Source organism: Carassius auratus, chromosome 19, assembly GCF_003368295.1.
Source record: "Carassius auratus strain Wakin chromosome 19, ASM336829v1, whole genome shotgun sequence".
NCBI lineage: Eukaryota > Metazoa > Chordata > Actinopteri > Cypriniformes > Cyprinidae > Carassius > Carassius auratus.
In genome coordinates, this window is record NC_039261.1 from 6,448,609 (window position 1) to 6,475,106 (window position 26,498).

General features: G+C 36.9%; 2 protein-coding genes across 4 annotated transcripts in view; both read left to right on the forward strand.

Annotated features, from left to right (window-relative positions):
* The first annotated feature begins 408 nt into the window (after positions 1-408).
* On the forward strand, positions 409-3,083 carry abrab (actin binding Rho activating protein b). The gene is made up of 2 exons (XM_026288559.1): positions 409-1,267; positions 1,622-3,083. Exons 1-2 carry the CDS (start codon positions 645-647, stop codon positions 2,103-2,105), a joined length of 1,107 nt encoding a protein of 368 aa, XP_026144344.1. The 5' UTR covers positions 409-644; the 3' UTR covers positions 2,106-3,083.
* A 1,425-nt stretch (positions 3,084-4,508) lies between these two features.
* The window catches only part of samd12 (sterile alpha motif domain containing 12), an 81,863-nt gene continuing 59,873 nt past the window's right edge, over positions 4,509-26,498 (forward strand). The window contains exons 1-3 of one of the 3 annotated variants that reach the window (XM_026288562.1): positions 4,509-4,665; positions 21,618-21,808; positions 23,731-23,860. In XM_026288562.1, the coding sequence (XP_026144347.1) occupies positions 4,653-4,665; positions 21,618-21,808; positions 23,731-23,860 (334 nt within the window). In that variant the 5' untranslated portion in view covers positions 4,509-4,652. Of the gene's footprint in view, positions 4,666-4,719; positions 5,276-21,617; positions 21,809-23,730; positions 23,861-26,498 lie in introns of those variants that run through there. The other 2 variants (XM_026288560.1, XM_026288561.1) reach the window with 2 other exon arrangements.

Consider the following 26,498-nt stretch of genomic DNA (forward strand, 5'->3'; position numbering starts at 1 on the left):
GTTTCCAGTTTGAAATGTAAACAAAAGGTTTAATACAGAACTTCTTTCTTCAACTTGGACGTTAAGTTTGACTTGTTGTCAAGAATCCATTCATTCCCACTATAATTATTCACAGTATAATTGACTGTTGTGGAAAGCTATGCATATGTGATCCACAGTTCACATTGGTAGTTTACCACTTATCATTGACAACATGGACATTGTTGCTTTTGCTAACTGACACTGCTGATTGATTATCTTGATAAGCATCAGGTAATGCTAAAGACAAAGCTATAAAATGCAAGTATCCCGCTAAGACGCGCAGAGCAGCTGTCTGCACATTTGCGCAGCCTAGGAAAAAGCTTAACACTCACTGACATCTTTGCCCTGTTTACCCCCCAGCGATGGGCAATGTCTATGATGAAACCTGAATCCCCACCAATCCCAGAGGTTGGTAAGTGTCAAGGAAAGATGATCAGCGGAGATGCCTGGCATACTTTCCACCGCCATGTAAGGTTGGTTCACCCATTTCAAAACCGCTAGTGCCTAAGGGAGAGCTCAGAGTCTAGAATTTACTACAGGTTGGGAATCACAACGAGCTGCTATATAAAAGCCATCAGGGACAAAGAACTTGAATGAGAGAAGCAACCCCTTGGAGGTAAACAATGTCAGAAAAGAAGCCCTCAACGAACAAGAACATTAAAAAGCTGCGTGCCATAAGCATGGTGTGCAGCTTAACACGGAGCTGGCAGCAGTGGGTGAGTGAAAATGAAGAGAAGCAGTCCAGTGAACCCAGCGGATGGGCCCCGAGTTACTCAGAAGACCCCAAAGATGCAAAAAAGGTAGCTCCAAAGATCAAACCATCTCAAAAGTCCCTTTCCAATCAGGATTCTAGAAATAAAGACCAGGATGATGTGGAGGCCGCCGAGGAGTCACGCATCAAAACTGCACAAGTGGTGAAAACCGTGACGAGGGAAGTTCAGGAGAAAAGTGCGGGCATTGACTTTTTGACCAAACGCATCTGTAAGGACCCGGCCACGGATGAACTGGACAAGATCCTGATCAAAAAAGGGTCACCCACACGCCGCAGGAAGTGCTCCAACATGGTCTCGGAGCTGACACGGAGCTGGAAGGAAATGGAAAATGAGAAAAAGCAGGCTCAGGAGGACAGTGAGGATAATGAGGATAGAAGCCTGCAGCTAGGAACCAACCAGGAGGACACCGAGAATAATAGGACGAATGAAACTACAGAGTCTGCGGTCACAATCAAAAGATCCTCTGTTCTCAGGTAGGTTCTGAACTTCTAAATGCAACAGTTAATAAATAAAAAAATGGAGTGTTTCTTTTTTTATGATAAAGCTGATGTGTGATCTTTTAGTTGGGTACGAAAGGTTAGTCAGTCATGGTAATATTTAGATGTTATAAATCAATGTATTTTTAACTTATGCTGTGTTTGATGGAAATGCACCTTAGAGAGCACCATTATAGCTTTTATTAGACTATAATACTTTGCAATATAAGCAACATCAAAACAACATAAATATATATATATATATATATATATATATATATATATATATATATATATATATATATATATATATATATATATGCATTATTATAAATATATGCAATCTTTTAGGGGCAAGAAGGATGTTGAAGATGCCAACAAAATAAATACCCTGTCCAAAAAATACAGCGCTGTGGGCAACTTAAAAAGCCGCTGGCAAAACTGGGCATCAGAGCATACCGTCAATCAGAAGCTCAACCCCTTCAGCGAGGACTTTGATTATGAGTACTCCATGTCAACACGGCTGCGGCCGGGTGAGGAGGGCTATGGGAGGCCCAAAGAGGGCAGTAAGACCGCAGAGAGGGCCAGACGCGCAGAGGCACACATCCACAGGGAGATTGATGACATGTGCTTCATCATAAGGACCATGGCGGACCCGGATCCGGACGGTTACACTAGAGTGACTTTTGGTGATCTGTTTGACAGATATGTGCGGATCTCGGATAAAGTTGTGGGAATACTAATGAGGGCCAGGAAGCATGGAAAAGTGGCTTTTGACGGGGAGATGCTGTGGCAGGGCCGGGATGATGGCGTCATTATTACTCTGTTAGTATGACACAGCGTAGGGACTCTGAACTGAACGTGAAAGATGTTGCTGCTATTGATCAAATATAGAGAGGTATATTGTTAAATTATAAATAATTATGGTTCTAACTTTATATGTGTGTATTACAGTTTGTAAGTTTGCAGACTGAGTTTACTGAGCTGTCTCAGCTCTTTCTATGTTTGCTTTTTTATGTGTATGCATGTACAAAGATTTGTTTCATTGAGTCGTGCTTTGTTAATAGGAAACTACTAAAAAGGAATTGGATTTTTTTGCCCTAAGGATATACAGTGAAGACAAAAAGGGCTGCTGTTAGTCTGGTATTTTTCATACTGTAAATCCTCCAGAAGAGGGAGCAGTGCACTAACGCTACAATTTCCTCCTTGCCATGTATTTACAGTCGTTATGAAACTGGAAATGATCTCTGCATTTAGTACATGATGTACTTTTAATAAAATACAAGTATTTGAGTAAAACAAGATGGGTCTTTGTTTCGATTAGTATAGAGCTAACAATAAAATCTGTCCTTTACATGTTCATTCACAAATGCTGTCTTTTGACCGTTTGGAAATTTGGAAGTAACCTACTTTGTAAGAAGCAAATTATTTTTATGTTTTACTGATTTAAAATGAAAATAAATAAACAGTTGCTCTCTCTTTCCAAGTATGTCACATTACAGCAACAAATGGCAGCATGTTTATGGGAAGCATATGGGAATTGTTTCAACCTACGGTAAGGGCATGAAGACAGTCATGTAGCAGAACAACACGTTTAGTCACAAAGCAATCTGATAAACAATGCCAAACATTCTTTGATTGTCATTTGTCTGGAAACCAGAAAAACTAGAGATGATTGTAATCATCAGGAATGTGGATAAAAAAAATAATAATTAAAAAAAAAAACCTTACAAGGAAGTGCTGTATCATGACATAAAAATGTGGAACAAAATCTCACACCTGGACCTGATGGACAGCCAAGCTCTGTAGCTCCACCTGAAGGTTTCAGTTTAGGTAAATTACATAGTAGTCACACTTCATCTGTATACAGTGTTCTCCTACTTGCTAATTATTTGCAAAGTTAGGTGTGCACTGATGAAAATAAAATAAAATGTAAATAAAAAGTATAGTTTCAGGAAAAGCCACTTGGTCAGACCCAAAATGGTCATCATTTGTTCCAGGATCCTTGATGTCTATCAAGGGGCTCCAACTGTAATGACATTGATCTGGAAGCACACTCTTCTTTCACTGGCCGTCTGTGGTTGGTTGAACAAGAGCCTTGAGGGTTGTTGAGCTGCCAAAAGTCGACCTCTAATTGTCACAAATTACAGCTGGAAGATTAAATTACTGGTGTTTTAGTTTCCTGAGACTTGGATAATGACCTTGTTCTTAATGTAGGATTTCTCCACTATTTCTGTGTTCAGATATTGTTCTCCATCTCCCTGCCACAGAAGTATCCCCAAGATAGGCTTTTCATTAGAGTGGGTTCAACAAGACTGAAGCAATAATGTGCAGGATTTTTGTTTGTTTTGTTTAGTTTTTTTCTTTTCGTTCAACTAAACCTGTTCAAAATACTTTCATACTGCCAAGACTTGAAGTGAACCATGTGTAATTGTAGACATATATTCTAACACATTTCCCATAACCTGAATTAGGTTGTGATGTGATCAGTTCTCAGTAATGGAGATGTAGGTTTACTTGACAATAGATTTGTAAAGGCTTCATGCTCATCATTATTGTATGCACTCATGCAAAAGAAACTGAGAAAGCCTGAGTTCTTCAGACTGATCTGTATCTATAATGATGCCTCTTCAGTTTCTGCATTCTCCACTTTATACTAGCTTCTGTCCCTCCCTGCGATGTCAAACTCTTTCACAGGAAGTGGTTCTAACTCCTTGAACGATAACATGTTTTGAAGGGATCTTTGACTTACAGTTTGGAAGTTTGTAGATTAAGATTTATATGGCTGTTTTTCAAGAATGTTAGAAATCTCAGACACAACAATAGTCAGAACACAAATTTCTTATATATATATAGTTATAAGTTATTATATATATATATATATATATATATATATATATATATATATATATATATATATATATATATAGTTGCTTTGGATAAATGTAAATGTAAAAGTTAATCAATCAATTAAATAAATAAATTAACAAACCTAGATAGATAAAATAACATTTTAAATGCATACTGCATATACACTATATTGAATGTTGGATAAATGTTAGCCTAAATGTTTATTTATATTTGAAATAAATACATATATTTAATATTCCAACAAACTACTAACAAACATGTCTGTGCTGACTAATATAATTAGTTGAAACCGGTTTAACAACGTGGTTACAGATCCAGTAACTTGAGGTGGAACTACAATACCCATGGTTCTTTGAGTACACATTTCAAGCTTTTTCAGCACGCTCGGCTTTGACAGCGGTTGCTCCCAAGTGTTAATAAGCAAGACGCTTTGGTAGAGTCGGGCAGGCTACTTGGACAACCAACAGCTTTACCTTCCTTCCCATAATGCAAGAACTCATGTAGTAGCATCATGGCTGTTCAAGGTAAGACTTTAACAAACGTCTCGAGATATATTTTGTGCGGAAATGTTTGTTTATTGAAAAGAACGCTTCAAACATCAAACAAACAAACGAAGCTTCCCCTCTGCCGGACTGAGATTATGATTGGCTGCGGATCAGCCGCAGATCTTTGTCCTGCTTCTGCGCTGGAAACCTAAGACATGGAGATGGGCTCGCGGGGCCCGTGGGCTTCAAATCAGTCTATGCATGTACTGTAAAGATTCACGATCTGCATCATTCAGCATCTGCACGTCCACCCACTGATTCACATCTTGCCGCGGAACACCATTGAGAGGAACAGAACACAATACAGCATGTTCCTTCTCCGAATTAACCATTTTAATGTTTAGAAGCCGTATTTTCTGCGACTCTTTCACGTAGGTCATTGAGATGCGATGCGCTCTTCATTGAGGAGAAGCGGACTGGCGCGCGCGCGTTATTATTAATCAGCTTTCATAAGGCGCGCGAGCTGGACGCTTCTGTCAGAGAGCCAAGTGTTTCGTTTGTGTTTCGACCACCTGCTCTGGTACCATGATGTTAGGGCAGTCTCCTCACCTTATCGGGGGAATCCTCTGGATTCAAAACCCAATGCGAGGTATGTTTATCTCTGAGAACATCTGTGTCGCTGTAATGACCTGTCGTTTCTCGAAACTTGCGTTGAATGACGACTTATCGATTATTACTGTATCGCACTGGCAGATCAAGCAAACCAGTTGTGTTAGGTCATGAATAATGTCAAGAATTAGCATCACTTCGCTTCAGTCTCATGTATGTTCTAGTGTTGTTGATTTTTTCTGCCAGTGAATGCGTATTAAAGTTAATTTGTGGAATGATGGGCTGTGTTGAGGAAACTACGACTACGTCACTCGTTTAGCGTCGGTATATATTTCTAGTTGGCGAATTATTATTATTATTTTTTTAAAGTGATTTAAAGTCCTCACTACAAAAACCTACTTGACATTTTATTTTTTGCATAGGTTCTTTGTACAGTACTGATATACACTACATGTTGACCTTTGTGACAACATGCCCCAGTAGCCCTGCATGTACAGTATGCTGTATGTACAGTTGTCCCAATGGAACCTTTCACTACACAGCCTATTGTAGCAAACATGGCAACTTGTAAAAATAAAAACAATTATGAAACAAAAAGTTTACTTGCACATTTATAGAAATATTTGAATTTGGAAAACAAATGGGGGGTTGGGAATATTAATAGGATCAAACAATAACCTACCTATAATTATATAATAAGGTAATCCTGAATCTTTGAAAAAAGTAACTGGGAGTAGGAATTTCAGTTTAGATTTTTGTTATGATATCAATTACATTAAAGTTCCTTAAATTCTTTAAATGCCTATGCTTTTATAAATAACATTTAACCTATAATAAATAACTTTATCTGTGCAGGTGATGGATGGCCTCCAATTAGTTTCAAAAAATGACATTATTATTATTTTTTTTTTAATTGTTAGAATTTCATTATTTACATTATTAAAACACAATGCAATAATATATGATTTTTAAGCATTTGACTTGCTTGCACAAGCCATTATAGAGTTTCTCTGAAGTTTTATTTTGTATATTTGCATGTTTGATGAAGACGGGGTAAAAGAAATACACTTTAACAAGCTTTTTTAACTTCCTTTTGGTGGCTCCGTCCTTAATTGGCAGGTCATACTTTACCCAATACTGTAATTTGTATCCTGGATAGGGCCAGAAGCTAGAATTACATATCCAAACCTTTTGTAGTCAGCATTTTGAAGATGTCTTGTCTCAGCATGCAGTCAAGAGAACAAAGTGACTGAGAATATATGTTTTACATTAAAGGCATGTGCACAAAAATGTACACATCTTTTGAGATAATCGATCTTTAGGGAGTGTACATTGTTCAGTGTAACTTCTTACTTGTATTGCTGGCCTGCTGTTTTATTCCACTGAAAAAATGGGCATTCTTTACAGATCTGTTGCAAAACTCTGAGTGATTATATATTTTAAACCCTTTGTACTGTAGTGTGGTTGTTCAAAGAGTCTTGCTGTATCATCTAAAGGGATCTCATACCTTATCTTGCTCTGGGTGTTTTTGTATAAATGCTTTGGCTCTTAAAAACACTTTTTATTCTGCCTCATGATTGGTCATCGGGGATGTGACATATAAACTGGAACCAAGCCTGAATGAACAAGACACAGCATTATTACTCAGCTGGAGGGCTGCTTAGTTCATGCTCTGCTGAATGTTTCATCCTTAGTGGATACTTTTCTGCTTTTAGAGTGATGTTCAGACATTATAAAACAGCAGAACACTAGATTTCTGGATGTGAGAAATGCATTGCACTAACACGGCAGAAATATGTATGTTATGTATGTTGAAATGTTAGGCATGTATAAAATGAGGAATGCTGGTATGCTTCCTGTATGTGAAATTGAGTTGAGAAATATATGTTGGAATGGCCTGGTGACGGAGCGCTTACATAGTCACAGGAGACATTTCAAGACATTTGCATTCTCAAGCCCATGAACTGACTCGAGATCAAAAAGGCGAGAGACTCCCACCCACTCCAGGCAGACTCAGAGAGTGATGTGGTGCAACACATTGCTAATATGTATGCAACACTGAAGAAACTGTAAAAAAAAATAGTACGTTCCAGAACACAGCTTCTGAAGAGAGCAAGATCTTGTCTTTGATCAAAAGAATTGACAAGGTGTTACAAGAACCAGTTTCTGCTATATAGGGCAGCCGAGTTGGCAATGATTCTTTTAGAAAAAATATTATTTGTTACATTTACGGTTGCTCAGATCACAGTTATGGTTTTTGGGTGCTTTTGGCAGTCCTTCAGCAGTGTTATTCCTTATTTAAGACAAGGTAGTCTAAGGGTACATTGGGGTTTCAGGCTAGGGGTGTGCACGGATAGTCGAATATTCGTTCTGCTCTAATTATTCGATAAATAAAAATGATATTCGAATTTCGCTATATTTTTGCTTGCCATAAAAAAAAAAAGAAAGAAAAAAAGTCCACAATAAAACCTAATTCGGTCAATTTCTGTGATTCTCCACGGCATATTTGAAGATGTATGCAAGCAAAAAATAATTAATTAATGAATAAGAACTGCGGTCTTCTACAGTACCTGAAATATTCCGTGGAGAATCACAGAAAGCGACCAAATTCAAGAACATTGTTGCGGCATCTCTCAAGCAACGAATAAACACAGCTAACTTGGAGAATGCAGTGAAAACTCCTCTTCTCGTGTGCGCCCTAGACCCTTGGCACAAACATCTTAGGTTTCTCAATGAAAACATGAGAGAAGTAAGAAAAAAACTTTATTTAACATTATCAGAACATTTTCCTTGATGCGATTGGAGCGGATGCAACCGCCGCCACCAACGATGAAGAGGATGCAATGCCCACTCATCGGAAAAGGCTGAGCCAGTTCTTCAGCGATGAATACAGATTACAGAGTCCAGTCGAGATGAGTGCGAACACTTCTTGCTGGAGCCATGTATTCCACCAGATGAAGATCCCATTCAGTGGTGAAAAGAAAACACGAAGCGCTTCACAAAATTTATTCGCTTGGCACACCGTTATTTGTGAGTCCCGCCAACGACTGTGCCGTCAGAGCGCATTTTCTCCGCGTGTGGCCTTATTGTTAACAGACTTAGGAGCATGATCCCCCGATCATGTTTACATGCCTGTGTTTCTTAATAAGAACATGTAAAACAATAGAAAAAAAGAAAAAAAGATTTACTGAGTTTCAAAGTTAAGTGTAAGCTACATTCTATACAATAGCCTAATTGCTGCAGGCTGCTTTAATTTTTTTCTTTGTTCACTTATTTATTAATTTTTTTGCTTTTAATCTGTACTTTTGTTTGTTTGCATGCATTGTTAAAGGTTTTCAGCTACAAAACACGATGTGTTTTGGCCACACTTTATTTTAAGGTCCAATTCTCAGTATTAACTAATGGTGCGTTCACACCAGACGCGAATGAATCATTAACCACGAGTGATTTACATGTTAAGGCAATGCAAAGACACGAATAGACATCCTGCAGCGTGGTTCGCGCGAATGAGGTGGTGTGAATGACACGATTGGCGCAAGTGATGTGGCGCGAATTGAGCATTTCAGGCGAACCACACAAATCGGAAAATCTGAACTTTGGCGAACATTTGCGCCACGTTAACCAATAAAGAGCTTGCCCTGGTAGTGACGTGATTACGACATAGCAAGCTGAGGCAAAATCCGAAACAACAATGGATGAATTCTATTTTATGTTTAACCACAAAAGAGACCTCAGAGCCAGCAGCAAATGTCAGAAGGACTAGCCAAGTCGAGACTGCTGTCAACAGTAGCATGAGCACTGAGCTCCCGCTGATCGCACCGAGCTGATCATCTCCAAAATCGGCGAAACAAAATTTTTATGTAGGTGATGTCTTTATAAATATATTTGAGTTTAAAACAACTACATTCTTGCCTGAAATACTTTTAAAACTACACTCCATGACACGATAATGGTAATATTTTTAGTAAAAGGTGGTTGAAATCACAATGCTGTGTGAACTCAACTGGCAGAAGCCCTTCCCATGATGCATTTTTTCATCTGTTGTGAAGCTAATTTCATGAGCGAATGAAGCGAGTGAACTCAAAATGTTTAGGCGTCCAACTACGCAAGATAGCGCAATCTATTAGCACAAGTAACACCCCATAACTCTTAACTGTGAGAATTCTGCATCAATAAAATTCTAATTTGCTGTTTATTAAAGCTCCATTATGCGACTTTTGTAATTGACCACAAGAGTCCAACAATAACAAAGGCGAATTGCGCATTTCCAACAATAACAAAGGTGAAGCTTGATGACGCTATAAAGCAGGTGACGATGGGAGATGTCGTTTTTAATGCATTTTCACCATAGCAATGTATCTAAATCTGTCAAGTCCAAGATTTTCGCACAGCTCTCTTCATCTCATAGACGCCTGGCCGATATTTATCCTGGTTTTATTCCTCCGTTTGTCACACAGTCTGTCATACAGACGCTTACGTTTTACTGGCACTTCAATACTCATCAAAGAGTAATCGTGATCCATAACAACGACAAGCAAACCATACGTGCGGCTATAACATAACCACCACTTCCTCATTTGACCATGTGATTTTTCCGGTGTGGTGGAACATCACATGGTCTAAAAAAAAAAGTATAGAGCGGACATTGCGTCACTGAGAGGCGACATTTCTTTTCCGGGACGGCCAGTTATTTAAAATCTGAATTTCTCTGAAATAAAAAATCTTTGGAGACTTTTGAGATATTGTAAGTACACAACTGGAGGAAATATATCACACTGTGCAAGTTATTTTCGGAAATTTTATTACAAAATTCCTACATATTGGAGCTTTAATAGTAAGTTAGGCTACTTATTTTCGGAAATTTTATTACAAAATTCCTACATATTGGAGCTTTAATAGTTAGTAAGTTAGGCTAGTTAAGTTAAGAGAAAGGGTAGGAATAAGGCATTAATATGTGCTCTAGAAGTATTAATAAACAACCAATATGATAGTAATAATGTGAATGCTAATAAGCAACTAGTTGAGCTCCTAAACTAAAAAATCAAATGCAATTTTAATGCGCATCTCGTCAATAAAGGCCCCTTTTGATTAGAACTACATCTCCAGCATGTGTGTTCAGATCAGGGTTGCCAGGTTTTCAAAACAAATCCTGCCCACTTGCTTCTCAAAACTAGTCCAAAACTAGCCCAATCGCATTTCCAGCAGGTTCCCCGATAAAAATTGCATCCCGGGGTTAGAATGCAAGTTTTTATTTTATTTTAAATGGGTTGCCTTGGTAAAATTAGCATTTTAGGGACTAAACATCACGTTATTGGTGTTGGGGTCGCTTCAACCCACGGACATGGAAAAACAACCGTGGACTTGGCAACACTGGTTCAGGCGGAGCAGCATTTACTACACAGAGCCATAGTCCACCGACAAGCTACACAAAATCACTTTCAAAATCAACAAAGAATTGCCTGTAATTGTATTAAAGGCCAACCAATGTTGCCAAGTCTGCAGTTGTTTTTCATGTCTGCGGTTCGAAGCGACCTCAATACAAATAACGTGATGTTTAGTCCCTAAAATGCAAATTTTAAAAAGGGAACCCCGCCAAAACATTTTTATTTTATCGCCCGGAACAAAATGCGATTGGGATAGTTTTGAGAAGTAATTGGGCAGGTTTTGTTTTGAAAACCTGGCAATCCTGATCTGAACGCACATGCTGGAGACATATTACTAATCACAGGAGTGCCTTTACTGACAAGATGCGCATGAAAATCACATTCGATTTTTTTGCACCGCCCTACAAGTTATGCTTCAAATTTGGTGTCAATAAGTTTATTTTTCTTTAGGATGCAATTTTTTTTTTAATGGGGATGCATGAAATTTATCAAAAGAAACTGTAAAGACTTTTGCAACGAGATATATTTCAAATAAATGCTATTCTTTGGAACGGTGTACGGTGTCAGACAAACCTGAAAAATATGGTTTCCACAAAAATATTAAGCAGCACAACCATTTTGATCATAAATATTTCTTTAGTGCCATATCAGCATATTAGAATGATTCGATCCAGATAATACACTTAATACTAGTGAAATTTAGAGATGAAGGGATCATGAGTGAATCATTATGCTGCAGGTCACAAGGGAGAAAGGCAAGTGGGTACCGATTTTCCCAGGCATCTCAGATGTTATGCCATTGATATTGTAGAAGTTAATTTGAGTTGTTTAGAAATGTAAGAAGAAGCTACATTTACAGAATGTATAGATTGCAATTATGTATCTTGGCTGGAGGCTAGGAAAAGATATAACCCAAAGGAGGCTTTTATGCATCTGTTAGTTATCAAATGTTTGCCTTCTCAAGGTATGAATCATATGGAAGTTTGATATTTATGTAACGATATCACAAAACTTAAATATGCTTGGCGAATTAGAAATAGGATTTACAGAATGATGCCTTGAAAGCTGTTTACTCAACTCATATTGAAGCTGGTCGACTTGCAGATATTGAAAATAGTGTTTGTGTAGCAACTTTGTTCTGAAGGTTTCAGACTTTGTAGGCTTAGAAAGCGTGGAAACAGATTAATATTGTTATGCACCAGTTTGAGAGGTTTAACTCCATGCCATTGATACATAGGTGCACCTTTCTTTTTCCAGCTCTTAAAACTTTGTTGTTTGAGGGAAATTTTTTATTATTTATTGATAACAATCTCCTCAGCTGCAGCTCTCAAATGTCATTAAATTGTATATTCGAAATGAAAATACGTATTCATATTCATGCATTCCTCAGTAAGTTACCTATGCAACCGTTGACACCTTAACAATGTAAAATATTTGTTTCTCATAGTTGAAGTGGGGTAAAAATTGCTTGTCTTGGCATATTATGTACATTTCTTTTTATGAATGCTATGTGAACAAGTAAGGAGCATCGATCTGATATTCACATATAGAGACTGAAACTTTTTCCTCCTAAGTCTCAGGGAGGGATCAATATGAATTGCCCTGCACATCTATTTATTCACTCCTCGAAGCTATTTTTACTTTAGAGAGTTGACACTGAAGGGAAGGGATAAAGATAGTCAGTCTAATTTAAGCCTTGATTAATATTCATCTGAATTGAGGCTAGAAGAGCTGGCTGCTATTGTCATGTTCACAGCAATGAAGCATATTAAGTTTGCACAAGTGTGCATGTTCAAAGGTTTTTTTGGTATTTTTAGTATAGTATCTCTTTTAGTGAATTGAACCAAGTAAAGGATGGATTGATTCGATACTGAGATATGTTATCAAACTTTTTTATTTTTTTGTTGTTGTTTTTTTTACAATATCTTAATGTCAAATTTGTATGGTATGGTTATACATCTGCTGCCTGATGATACAGGCCAATTTTTGGACATTTCAATGTTTTCAGCATTTAGATTAGTTCAATTGTCAGTATCCTCAGATCATAAACTTTATTTATTAGCATTATTTTGGACTCACATTTAGTTTTCTGCAAGATAAGCTTCTTATTTGCATGCTAAGCAATGCCATTCCAGCTGTTGTGGTCAGTAATAAGTCATCTGCTGTCAAGATTGCAGGTAGATTCATTGGATGCCTTGAATGAATCACTTGATTCACACCGAGCTGAAATATACTTTTCAGAGCATTTGTTTGTAAGGCTGTCACACAAAAGTTAACAAGCTAAATATCACAAAATGCTTGCAATTAGTTGTGTACTTACATGTACAATACAGCTTTGAAGCAGTCACTGGATGTTTGCTTTAGTATAATTTGGGTAAAGAAATCAATCACATATTAGGGGAAGTGACATGTTTTATATGAGTAATACAGTGCTGAATCTGTATGTTGCTGAGCTTGATTTGTATTGTATGCTAATTGTCACCATTGGCAGGAAATAGCAGATATCATGTATCCCTTTCCTTGGTTACAAATGCTGAGGCTACGTATCAGATTTGGGTAGCCACAACCAGTTGAAAGTGGGGAGGTCATAAATAATGACAACAGAAAGACTCTTTTGAGTAGCATAAAGAACAAATAAAATGAGAACAAAAGAAGATGATGACAGCTTCTCTTTTGTGGATCTTGAGAGATTTTTTACAAATATAAAAAGTGCACCGTCCCAGTGAACAGATGCCATGCAAGAAACTCCTTGTGTCTGTAACTAGTCACAAATCCCTAAAAAAGGATTTGGAAATGCTTTCAGAATCTTGCTTCTGATTAAATATTTATATCTGTCTCAGTACTTTGCGTCCATATTAACTTGCAATACTTGCTATTTATAATCTCTCAGAAGACCGTGACTGTTTCAAAAGTGCAGTGAGTGTTTTGCCTCTGTTTTGTCTGCTAAGCAAGTTATTGGTAGGTCAGTGCTGAAGATATTTTTTACAGTAAAGTTGTGTTTATTTAAAGTGGGTCACTAGCTTTTTGTTGTAATATATTTGGAACAATGTACAATACATCTTAGTATGCAAGGTTTTATTTTTTTTATTTATTTATTTTTTTGCTCTGCATCAGTTGAATGAATTGTAAAAGATCAAAACCCTGGAGACATTAATGCTGGGGACATAAAATTCAGTCTTAACTTTTGATACGATGTCAGATTGAATCACTTTAGAAATGATGAAGGGAAAACCTTCCTCTTGTTTTTCTGGTCAGACTTGAACCCGACTGACCATCGTTACCATGAGATCCAGATTGGATTTGGAGATGTAATGAATTCATGCTTTGTCTTCCAGGGCAGGGTCCAATATCCGTATCCAATTCCAGAATTAAGGTGACCTACTTTATAGAGCAGGGACAATCGCTTGATCTTGGATGATAGCTTAAAATTGAGAAAGGGGGCCAAGATTGGAAGCTTTTACTTGGCTCACATATGGGACAATTAGCTCTCTCTTCCCTCTTTCTCTGTGCATCTTCAAAGAGCTCAATTAGAGCTTTAGCAAGCGTGTAACAAGGAGTCCACTGAGTGGTCCTGAAGTGGCCCTGCTGACTTGAAAGCTGTTCTTCAGAGTTTTCCGAGTTAGCATTATTGAATATCTTCTCCAATTTCAACTGCAAAGGCCTGTATATTTAGATCTGTCTGGCAGATACAATTTCGCTAGTCAAGTCAGTCATATTATTACATGATCTTGAGATACTTGTACACCCTGTAAAGCATTTAAAATGTGGATATAGGCCTGCAGTGTAGTTTGACCTTTTTAAAATCTTAGGAGGCCAAAAATGCTGTATGTTCATCTCACAGCAAATGCCACTGATAATCACATGTAATATTTCTGTTATTTACTGTGTATAGTGTGTAAAATAAACATACTGTAATGTTTATACTACATTATAAGTCAAGATTTACATGGAAGTAGGAATGGGCATTTAAAAATATTTATATACAAAAATATTGTATTCTAATATTTGGCCTCATAAAAAATATATGCATTTATTTAAGTTAGGTTTAATGAGAAATACACTATTGTTAATCAAGTTTTTGTTCGGTTTCTGAACCAGCTTATAATTCAGCATTATACACAACATTCTACAACAAAGTTACATTATATCTCAAGGTTTTATTTGTATACATACGCCGCATGCATAATTAGTAGACACCTAATTTTTTTTAAGCACATTTTACCAATTCCAAACCACATCAATCTTAATAAATACTATTAATTTTGTATTTAATCACTTATGACGATCTTTTCTGGTATTTATTTTATAGCTTTGATTATGTTTACAGTGTGCAATATAACGTGTTTATGTTTCGCGTGAAAAAAAAACACAATTCACCTATCTGTATATCTCTGTTTTCACTGTCATAAAAACGGGCTGATGACTTCCTTGTTCTATGAAGTCCCTCCTTCAGAAATACGTAACGAGTTCTGATTGGGCCAGCGGTTCCTGTGTTGTGATTCGACAGCAGCTGAGCGCACGCGACCCTCCTGAAAACGCGATTGGGCTAGTTCTGGAGTAATTTTGAGAAGCAAGTGGGCAGGAGCATGTGCTGGAGATGTACTTATAATCACTGGAGCGTTTTTACTGACGAGATGCGCAAGAAAATCGCATTCGTTTTTTTGCACAGCCTTAACATCTAGTTAACAAAGCTAAACAGCGTTGCCCTTTGTGTAATAAGTTACAGAAACTGTTAAATGCACCAACTTAAATAATAAAATACACTTACTGGTTGTGGTCCATAAACAACGCCTTCTCCAGACAAAGAGGGAACTGCTCCATCTTTCAAGAATAATCTTTGTGTGAATCCGGCATTAAACTGATTGAGATTGAGGAAGTTGTCCTCAGCAAAATGTGCTGCACATAGTTTTACATGTGGATTATAATTTTCAAGGAACCGAGTTAAACATAAATTGTAACCGCTAATCTCCAAGTACAGCGTCCCAAACAAAGATGATTGGACTCCGCGATGAAAATAACAGCGTTTCTACGACATGGCGACGAACACAAACATAGCACTTCCTTATTCTCCGTCGGAGCGCAACAAGGCCACGCCCCCTTTTTGTGAATTCATATGGGTGGAGGTTAGTCAAAAAACTGTTTTCGTGGCGTCATTACTGCAGGAACTAGAGGGATGTAGTCCAAACGGGTCGTTTTTTGTAAGCGAATTCTGTTAAATAAAATATCTCGCTTGGCATTGAACTTTGAGCTTTAGAATTTTGCAGATATTATTTATACTCTCGCAGTCACGCAGAACCTTTGCATGCACGGTTATTGCAAGACATATTACAGTGGTAACGTTTTTGTTTTTTTGTTTTTGGCTAAATCACCTTTTAGATAGGATGTCAACAACCGCTTAAAAATAACTTAATTTACTATGTACAGATAAGTGCATATGTATTATTTTTATTGTTATTTAATTCTATCATAATACCATGAACTGCAGTGAAACTGCTATACAGTTGAATTTATTTATACCATAGTACAGTGTTTAACAGGCGTGTATGTATGCAAATTCAATCTCTGCCAGCAGGAGTCGCTGTTGGAGTGGTACAGATCAAGGTTTCCCCGGTAACTGCTGTACACAGCAGTGGTCCGCTCAAAAAACTGCTTTAACAGACATTACATGCAAGATTAAATTAAAATTTGTTTTTCTGAAAACAGTGATATAAAAACACCGGCACTCATTGTATGGGAATCACTGTAATCTCATAATTGTAAATTCTGCAGATTACATCATTGTCCAGTATTGTACTGTCAGCAATAGCAATTTATTATAAAGACATACATAATTATTCAGGTGCATGTGTAATAACAAAAAAAAAAACCTAGAAGGCTACAGCAGCACTTTTTCTTCATCGTCTTGCCTGATTGCACTCAACCAAGCCTTCTAACCATGACTTCGCCCCTCCCCACCCCCCAACAATTTGAATTTCGAGTCTCCAGGAAGGTTGCATTGAAGGTTGAATTGAAATTACAAGGTGTCAGGTTCTGAGAGACTTTGCTTGGGTAAAAAATCCTAGAAAATTACCCTCACTTAATTAGAATAACATGCTGAAGTATTGTGAAATACATTGAGACATTATATTAAATACATTCATTTTTATAGGCTTTGTGGACAGATAAGTTTTGAGTGACTCTTGAAGGACCAGCACCACATCCTCTTGTACCACTGTTTGAAGAACTTCAATCTCCCAAATAAAAAGTTTTTAATACTTTTTATTTTTCAAATAATTATTACAGATCGAATGTTTGACTATTTGTGCACACCCCTATTTGGAAGAAGAAAAAATTATCTAGAACCATAATAGTCATTTTCCTTCCTAACCACTTGCCATGATACATTTCTGTTGTTATGAATATGTATTATTAAGTTGCCTTATAATTGTCTTGCAGTTTTTCACAGTGGGATAGTTGGGGTCAGTTCTTTTTTCCCCACCTTTTCTCTATTTTTTTATTTTTTTTATTCGGCAAGGATGCAATATATTGACAGTAAAGACATTTATAATGTTACAAAATATGTTAATTAAAAAACTAAACTTTGGATTCATTAAATTATCCTAAAAAAGTATCAGATTTTCCACAACAATATTAAGTGTGCAGCACAACTGTTTTCAACTTTGATTATAAAAAGAAATGTTAGAATTATTTCTGATCATTCTGATCAATAATGGCTGCTGAAAATTCAGCGTTGTCCTCACAGGAATAAAGTACAATTTAAATATATTAAAATCGAATACAGTTGTTTTAAATTATGATATTTCACAGTTCTTTTGTTATTGGTCAAATAAATACAGCCTTGGTGACTCCTTAAAAAATCTTAAATCTTACAAACCCCAAATTTATGAAAAGTAGTGATATAAAACATTCATAGATTATATTTTCACAAATGCTTTATAAATGAGTTAAAGAAAAAATAATCAAATGGCAATTGGCCTCTTAATGAAATTAACACATAAAACTATGCTTTTAAAACTAGAATTTAAATCACATCAGTCTAGTCATTAAGTCAAGGAGAGCAGCACGGTCTGGTCATAGTTGTTGGTTTCTCCTTATGGATAATGTATATACTGTAATAGGTTAGTGATTTCCACCCTCCTTCAGTGTGTGTGCATCAGAGCAGTTGACACACACAGCCCTCACAGCACAGTAGACCAGGCTTTATTTCTTCACCCCATCCAACTAGTGATGTACGTTTGTGTTCTGAATCAGCTGATTCTCAACCAACTCCACTTCTGTTTCTGGGTCACACGCTGAGTGCACAAACAAACCACTCCACTTTTGAATGACCTGCCATCTAGCCTTACTTCAGATTGCACAGCCAAACCCATCATGAAGCACACTAGAGCGCTGCAGATGATATACTCACTATACTGCTGAGGCTAAGGGTAATGTGAGTTGTGATTTTCAGACACTATTGAGCTGAATCGATCCTCTGTTCATTCATCCTTTCCGGCCTTTCGCATTATAGGAAATGCTTCACTGTGTAAACCAACCCTACTTTCCTTCTCATTTAAAGGGAGAGTTGATAAAAATGTTATTTCACTTTATCACAAATCACATTATCAGCCTTTTGTTTTCTTTTGAATAATCTTAATTCAGCAGCTCTTAATATTGTCAAAAACATGCAGTGCTTGCAAACTTGTGTAATATTCATCTTCTGTATATTTGTGTGAAGAACACTGTAATTTGTTACCCTATTTTCCATCAAACATTACTCTTAAATATTTATTTGATGTATGTTTGATGTCTATGGAAAGGAATGTAAGCAAATAGACTGCATTGTACTGGACTGCAATGCATTAATGGAAATGTATTGTAAATATGACATGAGGCATCATGTTTGAAATGCAAAAACCAGTTATGTTTGATAATGTAACTTACATCCAAATTCATGTTATGCTTCGTAAGGTGCACTTTTTGATTTGAAGGCTACAACAAAGGGCATTTCTGATTAAAAAAAAAAAAACTGTAACTTTAGGCTGCTCACAGAGGGGCAATTATTTGATCAAAATACAGAAAATATAATAATACATAGTATATAACTAATTTATGTTAATTTAAAATAACTGTTTCTGTTTAAATATTTTATATAGGGATGTCCCAAGCTGATCTCAAGGATCGGGATTGGAGCCAATCAAGCATTTTTTTAACTGATCAGTATTGGCTCTCCAAAGCCTGATTCTCATGATGGTGTTGTGGAGTTGGAGGCAGCATGCACCTTTAAGAGTGTTTACCAACCGCCATTAAAAGCAAATGAAGTTGTTGAAATTTATGTGCATAGCACAAAAAAAAAATAATACAACAAGTTTATATCAGTAGTCCCATATTTATAATTGTGTCCACACCGTCTGTGTACAATGTCTACCATTGATACATGTTTACATCTAACAATGTCTTTATACAGTGTGTGCATACATATACATAGAGAGAGACAATATGACAGTATCTTGGTATCGACAGAAATATTCAATGACTTGGATCGGATGGGGGGCACAAAAAACCTAATCGGGACATCCTTAATTTTAAAATGGAATTTATTCTAATGATGGTACATATTAACATAATTAAAATTTTTGGGTGAACTAGTGCTTTAAATGAGGGGTAGGAAAGCAGGGCTGGATTAAACCATGAAGCATCTCTCGCTTCATTCTTCTCTCAGTGCGCATGTCGTACAGAAGAGAGGAAGAACGTTCTGATCTATATTTAGAGGCTAAGGCAGAAAAAGCATCCTACCCACCTCAAGGCCCAACATCATCCTCCGGCACATGTACACCCCTCCAAACACACAAATCAAGGGCAATGCTCTGTCTTTGAGATGAATGGATTTTGTGAGTGTGTGTGTTGTAATGTGTATTGGTGTGAATTAATGATAGTAAACGTTATGGGATGCAAGACAATTTTTGGAATAAATTCCAGCAATAAAGTGAAAATTGAGTTAAATGTATAATTTTATATATCCTGTGGAGTGCCTGGCCATTAAACAACCTGACCGAATGGTTTCAATTTTGTGGAACCTAAGAAAGATGGAGAGCGAAGCATGGAGAAAAGAGAAAGGGAGGGAATCCGAGAGAAGGAAACGCTTCGTGCTTTGCATGCTAAGTTGCTTTTGTTTCAAGGCTGCTTCTTTTCTTGTAGATGCTCTGGCTCTGTCTGTTTTGGAACTGACACATCACACAGGATGAATATTCCCAGCATTCACAGCAACAGGGGCTCAGTAAATAATAGCAGAGCAATTTGTTCTGCTCAAGTTATCAGTCATTCTCTCACTAAATGGTGTTCAGCAGATGTCATCATGGCTTAGATTCATTTGATGACCCGTTACGCAATGCCACAGGCTGGTGTTAGCACTGAGAGCTTGTTGAGCTTATCAACCCAGTAGAATTAAAGATACAATTACAATTCTTAAAATATACTCACCTTCATGTCAACCAGTATGACTCACTTTCTTTACACCAAAAGAGATTTCACAGAATGTCCAAGTTGCTCTTGTGCTCTCATCCATAAAAAGACAGTGGATAGGCTGCAAAGCTCCAAAAATGACAAAAAGCACAAATAAAGCATTGTAAAAGTAGTCCTATGAATTATGCACTATATTAATATAGTCTTCTAAAGCTACATACCGTTTACTCTCAATGTATGGAAAGGAGCAGCATGGACATTCTGCTGAACATCTCCTTTTGTGTTCCGCAGAAGAAAAGATTAATTAATGTTTTAAAAAGACACAAACAATGCAAAACAATGACAGAATGTAAGTTTTTGGTTAACCTGTCCCTTGTATTAACTAATTTTCCCCCGTGGTTGTTAAATGCTCTATTATAAGACGCTTGTTTATTGTTTGCAAACAGATGGGATGGAATTTATTGAATTATTAACTATTAAACAGTTGGCATTTCTGATGCTTCAGTAATGATTTTTTTAGTCACATGTACTCAGAGTGTAATCACATATGGCCGTCTTGGAGATCTGTGGATAGTCATTAACCACCCTATGTTTCAGCTATGAGGCAGCACTCGGTTTTATTTTGGGCTTTTAATTCAGTCTTCAGCTTTGTGTAATTTCTGCCAGAACAAGCTTCGTCTGGCTCTCATCTGCTTGGCCTCAATTCACTTCAGATAACATGACAGACGGATTTGTTCAAGTGTTTTTCTCTTTAACGCTCTGCAGTTTGTCACAGCGACAGACAGAAATGTGCTCTGTAAGCAAAAGCTTTTAAGACTGAGTTTTAAAAGATTTCTTTCCTTCTTTTTTTATTAACATTTTTGTACCTAAAATAATCACAAAATGGTCTGTAAGCATTAACCAAATGATTGTTCTCACTGAGAAATATAAAAGCCCTGTTTTATTATTTTTTTATATAAAAGTTACAAGATATTCCATGTCCATTAACATTATGGTGTGTGAGACCTCTGATTTCAATCAGCCAGCATTATAAAAATGCTGTAGTGTCTATCAGACCTCGGAAGATGTATAATTTTGTCATCTCATGCCATCTAGAGGACATTGTGAAACGTATTTATTAAATAGCATGCCTTAAATGCTGGATTTAATGCTTTGTATTCTTCAGAGACCCGGCAAAATGCCAGTTTTGGTATTGCAAATCTTATTTTATTATTACATATTACAAAATAATAATAATAATTTTAAAGGAGGTGCTCTTTAAAGCAACATTTTCTGCACTACCTCCATTTGTCATTGCCCAGACAGGGAGACTTGAGCTTGAGCGCACTTCAGCTCTAAATATACATTTTGCAAGATGTAAAACTGAATTGCTGTCAATAACTTATTCATAATATTGTGTGTTAAACCTTCACTGGTGAGTCGTTTCATGTCATTTTGCTATGTAGTCTGGAAAGAGTCATCAGTTACAGCTACAGTTTGTTCACATCTTCACACAATGGCTCCACCTCATGGCCATTATTGGTCACTAACCAGTCCTGGACTTGTTGTTTTCCACAGCTGTTCACTGCAATCTGACCCAGAATGGGCTTGACCATCAGGTGTGTGCAGAGGATGTGACCTCACACCTGGAGGAAGTGTCTGTTGATCACGGACTGGATGATGACAGCCCAGGCTTTCAGGACCAGAGTCCTGGTTTCCAGCGACGATCTCCACCTCAGCGCTCTGTCTCAGAATCTGAGCTCTCCAGGGTGAGAAGAGATTCAAGACTATTACCATGATCTCACACGCTAATGACTTCTAGAATTATGCTACCGCTTTAAAGTTTGGGGTCTTTTAAAAGAATAATATTTTATGCTCACCCAGACTGCATTTATTTGCTCAAAACTACAGTTGAGCAATATTGTGTAATCTTGTAATATATTCTTCCAATTTAAAATAAGTTTTCTTTTAAAATATATTTTCAAATGTGACTTATTCCTATGATTGTAAAGCTGACATTTTTTAATTTGAGATTGGAATGAATTATAGCTAATGCCCCTTTTTTACAGTTTCTGCTACTATCATTTAATAAGTGATGCAGAGTTAAAATCTGCACTGGCTTCTTTAAACAAAAGCTAGCACATTTTCTCACTGCACACATTAAACTCACTGACATCACACATATTTTTGATAGTTAAACCATTCACCACGAGATGGCGCTCCAATCCACGGAGTCTGTGCATTGTTGCTCTGATTTAGGCTGTCTGTCTTATTAAATTTCAGTTAAATTTACTGCCAATCATATATAAACTTTTGAGCCATATATTTGAGAAATAGACAAGTTAATCAAATCGCCATACATCCAACAATAAAATGCATTAATAAAAACGCATATTGTCATTTTCATTGAAGCCATATATTTTTCTCTGTCATCTTTAATAATGCATTTTGTTTATATCGACCAACCCTTCAAGTCATAAGCCTACAATGCTTCCAATATGAATTCTGACTCCTGTTGTTGTAGATGATTATTTTAGTGCTGTTATGCATTCATATCTTCAAGTCATCATGCTTTGTTGCTATAGTAACATGAAAATTCTTGAATGTCTAATTATACCAAGGACAGAATGACTGTGACATTGTGTTTGCATGCGTGTGTTATAATTTAAAAGCTCACTGAGATATTCCTCCCCTCAATATCTCATCTGTCACTCGTCTTCATTTAATTGGCTGGGAATCCACCTACAAAGCCGTTCCCACTTGTCTCCTACCTCCAGGAACTTCAGAACTGGTGACTCTGTCCTCACAACTTCTTAAAGTCTTCCGTGATCGGAGCTCACGATGGTATCTCCACTCGCACTGCTCTTTCGATGCAGTGTAAAGTGTCTTTATATTAAACCTCATCAATCCTTTTGTAATACTCTGTCAGTGATCACGGCTCCGCGGGCCTGCCCTCGCAGCTCAGTGGCACATATCTTGGGTTAATTAGCTCGGTGCTGTATTTAGTTGGGCTGTGACTCTCGCCCCACTGGAGGTTGTTTCTACTGACTCAGCGTCTGTTTGTTTGCCTGAGTTGTCGCCGCTGAATTAGCCTGCTTCCTAAAGGTAGCATACACTTCAGCTCTCAACAGCGCTGTCACAATGGCCCTTTTTCCAGACGCTCTGAATTCAGCTCACACCACACTCAAATGGCAAGTATTGGCATTCAAACAGGAGGCGGTCATTAAATGGATAGTTCACCCAAAAATGACATTTTGTTATTATTTATTCACCCCTCGCGTTCTTCCAAACTCGTGTGACTTCTGTGGAATACATTTAAGAATGTGTCAGTTGCTGTTTTTAATGCAATTACAGGGAATGGGAACTGAAGCATTTAAGCCTTAAAAAGGTCACAAATAAAAGTGGTCCATATTTTTCCACATTTAATGAAGTTATGTGACCGGTTTATGTGAGTATCCAGTGAAGTTTATTCACCGATGATCAGTAAGTTTAACTTAAGAACCAGATCATTTGTACAATAAATGAATCTTTCTGACTCGTTTTGTGAAATGCTTCAATCAATTTATTGAAAAGATCTGATTCATTTATAATTTAAATATTGCATATAGCACAAACCATGATGGAAAAATGAATATTTTCTTCTGTAAGGTTCCAGAAGACAATTACATTGTTCTCTTTTTCCCTTGCCCAGCCGGGAACTGTGAAGCTGTCCAAACCCGTGGCCCTGTGGAGCCAGCAGGACGTGTGTAAATGGCTGAAGAAACACTGTCCCAATCAACACCAAGTCTACAGTGACTCCTTCAAGCAGCACGACATCACAGGTAAACACAGGCACCCTGTCAGTCTTACAGTGATCTTGTCCAAGGTCAAATACCCACAGTCCAACGCTTACGCACGCATTCCACTAACATTAAGACATTCATAATGGCACTGCCATTAATTGCTGCCGGCTCAGCCTAGATGATTGCATTCTGATGTTTATTAGCTCAGCAGGGGTTCCTGTGTAGTTGAGGAGGCATGTCGGGGGAATTTATGTATGCTTGTGTCGTTTTAATGTTGTAAGCTAACTTGTAGTGATGGATGAATGTACCACGGTTTTTCATGTTGTATTGTGCTTTAATGTGTTCCTACTTCAAGAAGCATTATAGAGATGAATTGCTTTCATGGTGCAGGCATAGCATCAAAATCCAATATGTTAACATTTTGTAGGTGTATACTCATATTTTATTTTATTTTATTTTATTTTATATTATATTAAGAGTGAATTTGTATTATTGCATTTTATTGACTTTTTTGTACTTATTTAAAAAGCAATATCTAATTATAATGTACAGTTTATTAAATTTTTATATAACTCTAAAATTGGCATCTTTGATTTGATAAAATAAAAAATTTGTAGTTGGAAATCAGGGTCAATGGTATTTTATTCCCAAGATGTCCTTCTTATTAAAGTGGGAGATGAAGTATACCAAAATCAAACTTTGCGGTCAAATAGATCATGGAGTGATTTGCTCTGCTTTGTTTATAATCATGGCTTTCTTTGCAGTAGTGTAATCGCACAGTGCTGATGAACTGAGGTCCTTTAATCAAGAGCAGTCGTCCTGTAAATGTTCAGTTTCCAAGGTCTCTTGATGAAAAGCCTTTGTGGTGATTTATCATGATTTGGCCAACTGATCTCAACTGTCATGAGTAATGCTAACTAAAGCAGTGTTATGTCCATTCTGGATTGTTCTAGTTTGACTGGAAGAATTGTGAATGTGATTTGCATTAGGGTGATGCGTGATCCAATTAGCCTAAATTTATGCAGAAAATATGCAAACTGCTCGATTTGATGATCCAGTATTAATTAACTGGAATCAGTTCATAAACATCAGGCCTTACCAATTAGAGACACAATACAATTTGCATCCATCTCTGGTCATACCATGCATAGCTTAACACATTTCATTAGAGTAAAGAGAGATGGATCAGTGCCAAATCACAAAAATACAATGTTAAAAACTAACTTGCTTGTGCAAAAGCACATTAAACAGATGCTTTCTGGTGTGGTTTTCTTCCATACCACTGTGTGTTTCTGCATCTTAAACATTTTAAACAAATCTGAATGAATGAGATGCAGATCATTTGATCATTTGCACATCAGTTGAATTCTGTACATCTCTTATATTGGACTATATTATGTGATAAACATTTATTTCATCTTAACAACAATCTTATTTTATCTTATCTTAAGGTTAAGCCATATGTCTGAGGACCTGTATGCCATTCATGTATATATTTAATTCTTTTATTGTTTCAAAAGGTAAAAAAATAATGCATCCATCAGAGCTTCAAGGGATGTGGAGTTATAAAGTGAAGCCTCTGAAACTGGTATTGATTAATCATTATGTCTTCATCAGATCACATTTTAGAGTCCATTCATTCTGAAATTCACAGGATTTTTGAAGATTTCGCCAATGCTTTCATTCAGCTTTACATCAAACCAAGCATCCTCAAATACAGCTTTGAGAGAGCATGAAATTACTAACTATTAAGTTACCTAATGACTTACTATTAAGTGTCGGTTTGTTTCCGTTTGAACCAGAGCGTAGTAAGATAAACCTTTGCATCGCCAACATACGACTGTTGAGATTCTCCCTCACCGTTTCGACACATCTCCCAAATCGCTCTGAGAGTTTGACTGGAACACCGAGCTGTCATTAAAAATGCATTAAAGCATATTAAGGCATAATTAGATATTAGTCCCTAATCTGCAGTAATTACAAAGACAGAGGCAGCGAGTGCTTTGGTAAATGAGTTAAGCACATATTTTTGATAGCGTAGGTGTAATCAGGGGAGAAGGTGCACTCATTTTGTGTAATATACAGCCAAGGAGATAAGAGAGAATGACTGAACCAGAGCTGCTCTGTCAGATACAATGAAAATCTGGGCTGGATTTCAAATAGACGTCAATCCCATGGGCCACAGCACAGTAGGGTTATGAAAATACAACACTATATAATACCACAATTAATGCTGTTAAATAACCAGCTGTTATTGGACAGATAGTGGCTAATTGGACATTAAAATGAAATGATCATTCAAGAACTGTTGTGAGCGTTTTGCCAGTGTTTCTTATTTATTTATGTGCACAAGGTCTAGCATAAGACTGATGGTCAGATCTGTTTTATGGATGGCAGTGCAAACAGCAAAAACCACATTTTGGGCTTTTTCTAAATTGAACGAGTACTGGATATTAATCATATTTCAATTTAAAGTGCATCATAACATATCAGTTAAACCAGCCAGGTCAGAATGATTGTTTTTTGTTGTTTTTGTTTTTAAAGCAATGTAATAATTTGTGCCCTTGAGTTACTGTAAAAAAAGAATATGTAGGACTGTAGTGTGATGGCAAGGCATTAGTCATTAATATTTTATGAATTTTATATTAAAAAAAAAATGTTTTTCTAAATGAACAAA